The 13332-nt window shown below is 29.9% G+C and overlaps 1 protein-coding gene and 1 long non-coding RNA gene across 2 annotated transcripts in view; both read right to left on the reverse strand.

The window, feature by feature from the left end:
- The window catches only part of LOC129756871 (gustatory and pheromone receptor 32a-like), a 36274-nt gene that overhangs the window by 427 nt on the left and 22515 nt on the right, over nucleotides 1–13332 (reverse strand). Inside the window, exon 5 of the mRNA XM_055753919.1 lies at nucleotides 12778–13258. Within this exon, the coding sequence (XP_055609894.1) occupies nucleotides 12778–13258 (481 nt within the window). The remainder of the gene's footprint in view (nucleotides 1–12777; nucleotides 13259–13332) is intronic.
- On the reverse strand, nucleotides 287–779 carry LOC129756873 (uncharacterized). Its single transcript, XR_008739548.1, has 3 exons — nucleotides 714–779; nucleotides 561–650; nucleotides 287–492 (listed from the first exon to the last, which is right to left on the reverse strand). It is a non-coding gene; the product is annotated as an uncharacterized LOC129756873 (long non-coding RNA).

Consider the following 13332-nt stretch of genomic DNA (forward strand, 5'->3'; position numbering starts at 1 on the left):
AAACAGAACAACAACTCTCCTACGAAGTTTTATTATTGTTCATGGACACAATAAACTCCAGAAAATTGTTGCAAAATTTCTGTACTCTGACGGGGACAAGGTGTTTGGAATTTTGAAATCAACCAAAAAAATTTCACAACTGGTCACTTCTTCTGACATAGTTTTCGATTGTTTTAACGCTTTGTGTGTTCAAAATAAAACCAGCTTTACAGAATAAACACAGTTTATTTCACGAAACACTAGAAACTCCATAGCAATTTTGCAGATCTATATGTATTTTTTTTTCATTCGAGTACTTCAACAATGATCAAAGCATTTTTTCCACTCAACTCTATTAAAACAAGCTTCTACAATGTTCATTTTTTAACTGACAGCAAACTGAATCTTTTCCTGCATGTCGTCATCCGGTTCCATCTCGTCACCGTTCTCCGAATCCTCGGACATTTTAAACTGGATCAGCACAATCAGATAGGTGGTGATTGATGAGGCCATCTGTGAGAAATATAAACGTTGAAAACCATTTCACCCAACCACGTTTCAGGAGTCAAATTTAAACTTACACTGGAAATAACGGACAAATCGATTGGAAACAACCCGTACGCATCGAACTCCAACGGATTAAACGTCATGAAGGTGATCAAATCTTCCGCCTGGTGAAATTCAAATATTTTCAAATATATCTTTTAAGGATCATAAATTATTGAAATTTAAACCTTGTTTCAATTATCTGTTTTAATAATTACTCGACACGATTCGAATCAAACAAACCAACAGCTGCTAAGCCACTGGACTTTAAAATGGATGTGTTAAGAACTTTCTGGTGTTTGAGTGCAACCTTTTTTTTACTTTCTCTGCTAATGACTCAAACTGACATGTGGCAGAATGAGTGCTGAATTATTAATCGATGCAGTGAGTGCACCAACTCAATTAGCAAATTGCTTTTCTATTATTCAGTGTTCTTCGTTAAAACGATGAAATGGCGTTGTTCAAAAATTAATTTGAAAGCCTGCCTAGTTCTTAAGAGAAAAAGTGAATGATTGAAAACATTAAGAAACATTCATATAATTTTCTAAAAACATGCGATTTTCACCTTTCTCAAAATAAAATGAGGTTACTTCCAACAAACTTTGTTTTAATCTGGTTATTTTTTTTTTAATTTTTAGTTTTTGATTAATTTGTGATGCCATAACGTATAAATCACCCATTGCAGTAATTTTTGGGTTTCTTCTTAATAAATTATACAACGTTTCTGTCAAAAATGCTTTTATAAGAAAAAGTATAGAAGTGCATCATACATTCAGGGGTGAAAATGCTTGCACAACATTGTCAAAACAATATCTAGGTCTAAACAATTTGTTGCTGAATGATGCTCAAGAAATATGATATGAAATTTAAAAAACTGCTACTTTTCGCTCTAAATTCGGTGATGCAGGCAAGGTTGCCGAAATAACAGAACAATTTTTAAATTCAAAGAATATTGAGCAAATTTTCATAACAGATTCTGTGTCACAGAACACAGAATTTTCGAAAAATTCACAGATTTAACAGATTTTTTGAAATCGTACATATTTCCAAAATAATAATTTTTCCGTCCACATAGGATTAAAGTGTACTACCTTGTTTTCGAAACACAACATAAGATCGGTAATGTCTATTGATTTTGCTCAAGATGAATTTAGAAAAGATACAATTTGACAAGCAGTTAATGCTATTTTAATCACACATTTTCCGAAAATTACAGAAAGTCCGAATTATTTTCCGCAAGAACACAGATTTTTTTTTCGCTACCTTGAATGCAGGTCAGCCTTGTGACGTCACGAAAATTATTCATTTTAATTTCACGATTTATCTAAATTTTACCATTTTTTTAAAATGAGGTTCTATTAAATTTTTATGCAAGAAATGCAATGAACCTTAAATAATTGATATCGGGTAAAGAACGCAATGTGACGTCACGAACATAACATCTGCATCTTACTTAATTGAAATCGGGTAAAGAACGTGATGTAACGTCACGAAAATTTATTTGTTTTTCATAGAAGAAGTTAAACCCTTCATTTCATGACTTTTTATTTTTCCTTAAAGATCATTTTGAACAGTTAGTACTGTTGGCATGTGTACTTCAAGAAAAAAAATTAAAATTAAATTAATAAATTATACTTAAAATACGATTTTTCCATACAATAATTTTTGCAAATTCATGACTTAATAAAATGAAGGTTTTAGAGTATAAGTATTTTTTTCAATGGAAGTTTGATATTACATAATGTTTCCATGAATCAAGTTTTTAGATTTTCGAGTACAACTATGAAACTGAATAGTTTTTTTTTAATTAACAAGGTTGTTGACCCGCTAGGTAAAAAATCAACAAATTTCACATAGGTTTAAGCTGGAATCTTTAAAAAAAAATGTATTTCATATTTATTTTTTATTTGTTAAGATAAAAATAGCTTCTAGAATATGAATCCACAAATCAACCAAATCAACTACCACGGGATTTCTAATTCTAATTCTAAGGAGTTTGTTTTTATTGAAAATTTTTCAAAAAGCTACAAAATACAATTAGAATTTACTAAGGCAAAAACCTTTTTAATTTTGTGTTGACTTTTTCACGCAACGCCACAAAGTGTTCAGATCATGGTCTGGTAATTTATTTTAAAATTTTAACTGTTTTTAGTTAAGTAAATAAAAGTCTATAAAATTATAATAATTAGTAGTACATTGTGGTTTTTCTTATGAAGCGATTTTAAAAGAATAAAAGGTGTTACAACTTAACAATGTTTTCACAAATTCTCAAGTTATGATTTCGAAGCGTACATTTGCAATGAAAATTGTTTTATTAAAAATGATTTAATGAAATATGACCTTCAATGAATCCTTTCAAATAGTTTACTAATTATATATCAAAAATTAAAAAAAAGGTATTCTTTTCTTTTTTTTTTATTAAAAGAAGATTTGAATCATCCTGGTCTTTTCTTTTTTGAAACATAAAAGCTGATTTTTTGGATTGGCGGAAGAAATTGTCAGAAGCATATAACACCATTTTTCTATATTTTTTTTTTATTTTAAATCATTCGAAAAGGAAAGATAATCTTAAAGTTTCATGGACATTACAATGTTCTCTTGTGAATTCTCGTTCGAATTTTGAATACGCATCTTAAACCTCACAAAATGATACTTTTAATATGAATTTCTTTTGAACAATTTAAAAAAGGAACAATTGAAGAGATAATCATTAAGCAGTCCACAACAAATTATATTGAATTGTAAATCATATAATGTCATTTCGTTCAATTTATATTAATTTTTCTATAAAACAACGAAAATTGAATTAAAATTTATTTTTCCCACCCTGTTTGAACAACATTAAAAATGTTATTGAAACACATTTAGGGGAAAGGTTTCCTAAATGGGCCTATCGGGTTAAATGACCCTACGGCTGTTTGATGAAATTGCTGTCTAGGCAGCTTATCTGACCAATGCATTTTGAGGGTGATACGCTTAGAACATAAGGCAAGACAGAATTTGATGAACTTACAAAATAAAAAAAAATTGAAAGAATCACCCAAGGTTTTGATACATTTTTATGTAATATTTAGATTTTCAAAAATTATACGTAAAGAAGCTTAAAACAAAAACTAGGATGGTTTTTGTTCCCTACTCAAATGAACTTAAGAAATAAAACATATTTCAACTTTTGTGGAGGTTTAATAATGATTATATAGTAGAATAATAGAGTGTTTTTGTATGCCCCCATCCTGTTTGTAAAATGCCTCCATCCTAAAATAACAGGTTAACCCATTCGAGACCGATTGCACACCGTGTGTGCAATGGAATTTTTGTGCTTTTGTCAGAACAATCATTCATTGTGAGTTTACTATTGCTCGGAAAAATAATATTCTTACATCAATGGAATCCGAAAATGTTAGGCAAAATGTATTGAGAAATGGTTTTGATGAAAATCAAACGACATAAAAGCTATCTAAGAGTAAAGTACTATGAATTCAAATGTCGTGAAAAGGCCTCCGTCTCGAATGGGTTAAATAGAATAAATAAATGATTTTTATCATTGAAACTTCAAATCTAAGCTCTGAATAACATATTAGGAGAGAATTGAAGACCTAAAACCAGTTTTGATAAAGTTTTTCTCATGGATGAACTGCCTCCATAGTATGACAACCCTAACTTTTTTTATTCCATAAAATTATAATATACATAGGTTTTTATAAAACTTCAGCTTTGTCGTACGGAAATTATTACTTTCTAGCAGTTTCAATGAAATTATACGAAAGTATTGCCCAAAAAACAAAAATTTTGTTCAAAACATAAAAAGGCGCATCGAGCCCGCACAATCCGAGGTTCGGAATTTTAAACAACACTTATAATAAAATCATTTCCTTGGAAACAGAAGAACGCACACGTGTTTATAGTTTTTGTACACATATTCGATGTGATATTTGATTAAATCAGTGTTCTACTTAATAGGCGCATATAGCCCGCTCCTCCCCTAAACAACAATAAATTTTAAAATGGGGAAAAAAAATTTAAAATTTTTTTTTTCGCAGGGTTACAAACGCTATCCGCTTCTATAAGCTACTTTGAATGTCCTTTGAATTTTAAGATTTGAAAAGCAAGCATCTATCGGTATTGAATTGAAAATTTGGTTTGGTTTGCTCAAGATATCCAAACCAAACTAAAATGTGGAGTTTCATATAAAACCTGTCAAATGAAATAAATGCAAGTATCATTTTAAAAGGACAGAACTTGACCAGCTCTGAGATTGTGACAAAAGTGAGAACTGGAAATCAATTTCAAATAATACGTAGTTCAACATATATGGTTTCCCAAAATGTTATTCTTATGCATGAATAAACCGTTTTCAAAGTTTTTTCCTCGATGTTAATTGAAAATTTAATTAAAACGATTGTTGAGCCTTTCTGAAGAATTTTTTTTCAGCGCTGCTATTATTTTGAACAGCTGGTTAAATCATTTGATAAAAAAATTTAAATATTTTTTTTAATGCACACATCTTTTTTTTTTTGAAAATATATGAAATTGTCAGGAGTTGATTGAATCTTACAAAGGACTTGGTGGCACTTCAATTTTTTCTAGCACTAAAGCATGCATGCAAGGGTATTCCAAATATTTGATCCTTTTCTTGGTTCAAAACTAAAAAAGACTGAAATTAATAGTGAGTAACTTTAAAATATTTAGAGCCTTATCTTCTTAGTTTTGTTTATCGAACAAAACTGTTGGAAACGGAAAGAACGAACACATTGAAACTTATGAAAACTTATGCATCAATAATGTCTGCCAATTTCTAGCACGGAGTCCAAAAGCAAAAAAAAGGGAATCTTTAGATATGAGACCATTTTTGTTCTGAAAAGGAAGGAACGTCCAGTACCGTAAACTGGGGGAACTTTGATCACTTTTTTCATTCATTTTTGAATATTTTGGAAGGGGTTGCTTTTTCGTAATACCTAAAAGCTTTAAAACACTTACTGAGGTGAGGAGTATAAAACATGATTATTGATTGCAATAAACTCAAACGACATTAGTGGTCATAATTAAATGTTTGTTATAAAACCAGATTTCGAGTTCCGGGGAAACTTTGATAACTAAGGTTTAAACGTATCTCAACATCTTCAAATTTATTGTTTTGATGCCATTAAGCACAGAAGGCTCAACATATCGATAACAGTAATTTTTTGCTTGGACTCAATTGAATGTTTAAAGGATTTCTTTCACAAACAAATATACTCAAAAGATGGACAGAGCTACTGCATACATTTAGGGGCAAAAGTTATAAACATTTTTCAATATTTTTTGGCGTCAATAACAGATGAAACTTTATCTTCATGCAATTCCCTAAGTCCTCGCACTGTTCCCAGTTTCTTTGTTTCTTTAAACTTAACCATTAGATAGGGTTTTTAGCGTTTTTTTCTAAACGAGCTTTTTCATGGAAAATGACCGATTTTTTTTCAATGTCCAAAGATTATCATCAAATGACCATAAAAATAACACTTAAACTAAACCTTAACCAGGAAAAAAGTTGAACTTTCTTATTAAACAACCCATTTTCTCATAAATGCTTAAATTTGATCAGGAGAGATGTTTGTTTGTGAGCCTTCAAAAAACGAGCTATTTTAAGTATTTAAAATTACATTTTAAGTAATATGAAAAATCTCCTAATGAAAACCAAATTAAGCTTATTTGTAACTCAATTTATAGGCTTTCAAACTTAGTAAACAGTTTTCAGATATTTTAACTTTACACTTCATTTGTGATGATTATCTACAAAAATTTCATGTTGATCAAATTTACCCCGCTGATCAAAGTTCCCCCAGTTTACGGTACTACTTAAAATGTTGTTTAAGGGTCAAAATATAGGCCAGCTTAACTATATTGACTACTAATATCTATCTTATATCGTTCAATGGTCAATAAATTAGAAAAAATAACAGTATAGAATAGATCGTTTGGATAAATTTTTTACTCAAATCTATTCCCTAATCAGGTCTCAGAGTGTCAATTTGACTCATCTGCTTCGATTCAGAATAATTTATTTTAAAACAAAAACAAAACTAATTTGAAATGAATTTTATGTTAATAATGAATAATTAAATTATCTGCTGTGATCTGTTGGTACATCGCTTTTCAATACTAACCCATCCTTTAAAACATGCGTTAATTATTACTTAAAAATGTGTCAAAGTTGTCTCAGTAGCAGATGGGAAGATAAATGAAAAAGACAAATAATATTATTTGTGTTGCTTGTCTATTTTGGCATCATTTGATTGGAAAAAGTCAAAACATAGAATTCTGTCGATAGTTTAAAGGTATCTATTTTCGGGCTTTTCGTTAGTCTGGACAGTTCCAGATTTTTTCAATACATTCCGTGAACTGCAAGTTTTCTCTTAAAATTTTGCATAGAGTTAGATACATTTCTCTATTTTCTGGTCCACCAAACTGAAAGTTGTTCATCGTAAATATTTGGTGCGTTGAAGTTCTGTCAAATGGAATTTAAAGTGGGGCAAATTTTTTTTATTTTTCATTTGGCACCAACTCACTGACATTGAAGGAAATTAAAAAAATATTCCATAAATATTAGGCCGGAGACACTTATTTAGATCCAGTTTTGTGTAGTGATGTTATGCCCAACAGTGTCACTAGTTTGGCACTCAGTCAAAAAAAGAACTTATATGATAATATAAAATATGATTGGCTTTGAAAAAAGTTTTGTTGAAGATTACGGAATCGAAATACCTAGTTACGAACCTACACTAAATCGAATATGCGAACCGATATAATATTGCCTTTCTGGTGAACATGGATGGCAAAACTCCTCAGATTAGCTTGTCCAGTGAAAGAGAGTGAATTTTGTGAGATTATTAACACATAAGAATGAGCTAGAGCATTTACATCCACGGATGAAGAGAATCACCTTATCCGGAAAAATCAATTGCGCACAAAGATGCCAATGTGACTGATTTTTCAGGATTTACCTGATTTTTTGAAGCTCAACCTGACAATTTGATAAGACATTGAATTTTTCTGATTTTAGGGAATAAGTCTGATTTTGCCTGATTTTTGCAAATGTAATAAAAAATGGGTAATAAGGAACTGCATTAGGAAGAAACCATTTCTCAAGTGAAAATGTAGATAGACAACCTAAAAAAAGGTCATCTTTTTGAACAAAATTTCCGTTACTTTGACCTATCCTGATTTTATTTTCACCAATCTCTGATTTTCGAAAAAAAAACGTGTGCCAATCTCAGATCTAACAGAGTTTTTTTTGGTAGGTACGTTAACGAGAAGAAACGTGCTCTCCGAACGCTACTTTCGCAGGTGCCAGGTATCCTTATTTATCGCGGTTTGTCCTGATTTTCGAGATTTTTCAAAACCTTTTGATTTGTTCTGATTTTTGAAAAAAAGACTCAAAAATTTCATGAATTGTCCTGATTTTCAACAAAATATTTCAATTATAATCGAATTTGTAGTTGAATGATGAAAACATAGAATAGATATTTAATAAGAAAAAAAGTTTAACCTTTGGGTGCCAGATTGTCCGGTTTTATCCGGGCAAATGAACATTTCATATTAACGTTTGAAACAGTCCGGCCCAGCTCAGTTGACTGGAATTCATAGAAAATTTCCGGATTTAGCCCAAATCTATTCACTTTGGCAAATCAAACAAAAAAAAAGTGTTGAACATTTTTGTCATTTTTGTCATTTTTGTGATTTTTGTAATTTTTGTAATTTTTGTAATTTTTGTCATTTTTGTCATTTTTGTCATTTTTGTCATTTTTGTCATTTTTGTCATTTTTGTCATTTTTGTCATTTTTGTCATTTTTGTCATTTTTGTCATTTTTGTCATTTTTGTCATTTTTGTCATTTTTGTTATTTTTGTCATTTTTGTCATTTTTTGTCATTTTTGTCATTTTTGTCATTTTTGTCATTTTTGTCATTTTTGTCATTTTTGTCATTTTTGTCATTTTTGTCATTTTTGTCATTTTGTCATTTTTGTCATTTTTGTCATTTTTGTCATTTTTGTCATTTTTGTCATTTTTGTCATTTTTGTCATTTTTGTCATTTTTGTCATTTTTGTCATTTTTGTCATTTTTGTCATTTTTGTCATTTTTGTCATTTTTGTCATTTTTGTCATTTTTGTTATTTTTGTCATTTTTGTCATTTTTGTCTTTTTTGTCATTTTTGTCATTTTTGTCATTTTTGCCATTTGTCATTATTGTCATTATTGTCATTTTTGTCATTTTTGTCATTTTTGTCATTTTGTCATTTTCGTCATTTTTGTCATTTTTGTCATTTTTGTCATTTTTGTAATTTTTGTCATTTTTGTCATTTTTGTCATTTTTGTCATTTTTGTCATTTTTGTCATTTTTGTCATTTTGTCATTTTGTCATTTTTGTCATTTTTGTCATTTTTGTCATTTTTGTCATTTTTGTCATTTTTGTCATTTTGTCATTTTTGTCATTTTTGTCATTTTTGTCATTTTTGTCATTTTTGTCATTTTTGTCATTTTTGTCATTTTTGTCATTTTTGTCATTTTTGTCATTTTTGTCATTTTTGTCATTTTTGTCATTTTTGTCATTTTTGTCATTTTTGTCATTTTTGTCATTTTTGTCATTTTTGTCATTTTTGTCATTTTTGTCATTTTTGTCATTTTTGTCATTTTTGTCATTTTTGTCATTTTTGTCATTTTTGTCATTTTTGTCATTTTTGTCATTTTTGTCATTTTTGTCATTTTTGTCATTTTTGTCATTTTTGTCATTTTTGTAATTTTTGTAATTTTTGTCATTTTTGTCATTTTTGTCATTTTTGTCATTTTTGTCATTTTTGTCATTTTTGTCATTTTTGTCATTTTTGTCATTTTTGTCATTTTGTCATTTTTGTCATTTTTGTCATTTTTGTCATTTTTGTCATTTTTGTCATTTTTGTCATTTTTGTCATTTTTGTCATTTTTGTCATTTTTGTCATTTTTGTCATTTTTGTCATTTTTGTCATTTTTGTCATTTTTGTCATTTTTGTCATTTTTGTCATTTTTGTCATTTTTGTCATTTTTGTCATTTTTGTCATTTTTGTCATTTTTGTCATTTTTGTCATTTTTGTCATTTTTGTCATTTTTGTCATTTTTGTCATTTTTGTCATTTTTGTCATTTTTGTCATTTTTGTCATTTTTGTCATTTTTGTCATTTTTGTCATTTTTGTCATTTTTGTCATTTTTGTCATTTTTGTCATTTTTGTCATTTTTGTCATTTTTGTCATTTTTGTCATTTTTGTCATTTTTGTCATTTTCGTCATTTTTGTCATTTTTGTCATTTTTGTCATTTTTGTCATTTTTGTCATTTTTGTCATTTTTGTCATTTTTGTCATTTTTGTCATTTTTGTCATTTTTGTCATTTTTGTCATTTTTGTCATTTTTGTCATTTTTGTCATTTTTGTCATTTTTGTCATTTTTGTCATTTTTGTCATTTTTGTCATTTTTGTCATTTTTGTCATTTTTGTCATTTTTGTCATTTTTGTCATTTTTGTCATTTTTGTCATTTTTGTCATTTTTGTCATTTTTGTCATTTTTGTCTTTTTTGTCATTTTTGTCATTTTTGTCATTTTTGTCATTTTTGTCATTTTTGTCATTTTTGTCTTTTTTTTTTCATTTTTGTCATTTTTGTCAAGTTTTGTCATTGTCAAATAACTAAATTAATTCTAAAATTTCAGTTCTGGGTCAAAGCATAAACTTTGCACGTTATTAAGTCAATTTGGATTTGGTGGCTCACGATTCCCCATAGCTTTTTAAAATAAAAAAAAAAATTTTTTTTTAAACAGTCAGAACTCGAAAAATTAATGTATTTAAAAAATTAAATGATACCTTAAAATAGTTGAAATTCTTTCCATTATTTTTTTTTCTTTTTAACTTTTATAATAAAAAATTTATGAACCAAAAAAAAAAAAAAACGTTGGCAATGATACCCCACTCTCCCCTACTATGAAAAAATTGACTTATTTGATTAATTAAAATCATGAAAAAGTTGCTCTTTCAATCTTTTAAAGTAAAAATTTGTTTTTGACTGTTCACAAAGCTTGCTGTCCTTAGTCTCGAAGCATTTTATAGCTCCTAGATTCAACTCTTAGATGCAGAAAACGCTTTTCTTTCTCGAAAGCTCAGCTTTTTGCGTAGAATAATAATGCTTCCATAAAAAGTGTGATGCATCATTAAAAACATTAAAATAAGTATGAGTCCCCGAAATGCAAATCTTTTCTTGGGATCTCATGAAAAATTTTCTTGTCATCTCGTCAACTAATAATAGTGTCAAATATTTACCTATTTTCGAATGAGAAGCATTGAAAGCTCATCCAGCATCAACAAAATCTTTTCTGGTTTTGCTGTATTAAATTATTATTAAATATTGCACCCTTGAAAACGCCAATTTAGACATTCATAAAAAACCACTAAATTACCTATACTGCCGCTATTCGCAAGACTGTCCCATATGCATTTTCGTCATTTTTCAGTTTTTCACAAAAATCGTTCAAATACAGTTAGTTCTTCAATTTAGATTAAAAACTTTCATAACTTTGTTCTCAACATATATGAAAAAATACCAAGTCATGTCTGTCCCATATGAAATATACCCGTAAAGCTGTCCCATATGTCTATTTATACAGAACTCTTCAAAATTGCTCCTTTATTTTACGTTAAATCTACAAATATTTATACAATGTGTGCGATAAAATAAGCATTCATTGAAATTGCGAAAGTTAGACTTGATAAAACAGTACAGTAAAGTTAAAAATAAAAATCTCCATAATTTTTACAAGCTAAGTTTAGCCTGAGGGGTAAATTCCATCAAACTGTTTTTTTTTTTTAAATTTCGCATGAAGCTTATTGAATTGTTCTTTGTAAAACATGGAAAATAGTCAGCTAGAAAGCCATATTTTCTAGGTTTTTGTCAAGCTGTTACTTGCTGCTTGGACTTTCATAAATTCTATGAACAAAAATAAGCGTACCTGGTAGCACACGCTTAGGTCATATTGAATGGATTTTTCTCATCAAATATTTGCAGCCAAGATACTTTTCTGTTTCTGATTCAACATTAATTTAATTTGAAGGTATTTATAGTCTTTCTAAAAAGATAATCGACCGAAAAACTTTCCAAAATATGATGGTACAGGCTGTTTTATTCATGGAACGTTGTTATTCATTTTATTTTAGACCCACTCAATTCGTACGATAAACTTTCTTTACCTTTGACTATCTAAACATGTCATAAACATCATTTCAAACTTATTTTTATCAGTAAACAACCAGTAATGTGAATAATAGAGCGAATCAAATGATCAACTGACAAAAAAAAGCCAAATATGGGACTGCTTTGCGGGTATTTTTAATCCGCATGCGAAATATATTCGCAAGGCTGTCCCATCATTATTTCTCCTCGGCATCAACAACTTCCAAATCAAAAACACATTGGACAAAATTCTACAACAATTATCTTAATATCTGTGAAGAAAGAAGTAGAAAAGGTAAAGTTTCAACCGAGAAATCCACGAAAGTTTATAAAAATCTTTTGAAATTAATTTTTACGGCCTTATCGGTGAATGTTATGTTCTCATAGTGAGAACATTTCAAGAATTGAAAATTATAGATGGATAGAAGAAGATTAGAAAGAACGTTGTTCTTTGCATCGATAGCCAGTCTGTACCACCCTATCGACCGAAGCGAAAACAATCAAACCCGATTAAATCGCTAGCAAAGATAACAACCGGTACAAGTCTGACGTCGATAGAACCGTTGCACCGTTTACGGGAGCTTTTCAGAGCGACCACATGCTTTCCTTTTGTTCGTTCGCACTGCAAGTTTCGCGGTGCGAACCACGCAAGATCAACTATTGTGTTGTGTTAGACTCAACCCTGTCCGATTCTAACATTTCAAAATAGTTGATCCGTGATTGAACAAAAGTTAAGTATGTGGTGAAAATGCTTCTTAAAAATTTCTACCCGCTCATTTCAACACCTATAATTTTCTTCTAATCTTCTTCTATCCATCTATAATTTTCAATTCTTGAAATGTTCTCACTATGAGAACATAACATTCACCGATAAGGCCGTAAAAATTAATTTCAAAACATAAATCACGGTGATTAATCTTAATTAATAAGGTTATAAAAATCTTTAAAGTCGTTTTTCTCGGTTCGTTGTTTTTGCATATGGGACAGACTTGCCGGCAGCGGCAGTATATATGTGTAAAATTCTTCAACTCACCTTAGCTCGATACTCGTCATCGCTGGATTTTGATTTCATAAAGTACAGATAGTTGATGACTCGTTTCCATTTGAGTTGAACATTCTCTCCGCTGGTAAAAAGAGACCAAAACTCGACTCCATGCAAGAAGAGCACACTGCAAGCTGCCAGGGCGTAGATTTCGGCTCTCGGTTGACTGAATCCATTCTTGATGTGGTTTAGGATATAGTACAGTTGTACGGTTACGCAGATGAAGCCCGAAAGCAGCGAGAAGATAGCCTGTTTGCCATAACAATCATTGATCTTGGTTGCAAGGTCCTGCAACAGCTCAACCACCTCTCGAACGTTATGAATGGACTCGATCGGGCTAATTGGTCGTATTTTAATATTGGCCAGCGTTGTCACTCGATTCAACTTATTATCGTGCAAATTACTCTGGGTGTCCATCCTCGTTAGATTCATCGATTTAAACTGCTTCTGTTCCGATCCCAGTGGAAAGTTGCTGATTCGAAAAACAAATAGAACCGGTAAATTGGTTGTTCAGATTTTTCAATTAAAACAAAATTCATACACGAA

Source organism: Uranotaenia lowii, chromosome 3 (genome assembly GCF_029784155.1).
Source record: "Uranotaenia lowii strain MFRU-FL chromosome 3, ASM2978415v1, whole genome shotgun sequence".
NCBI lineage: Eukaryota > Metazoa > Arthropoda > Insecta > Diptera > Culicidae > Uranotaenia > Uranotaenia lowii.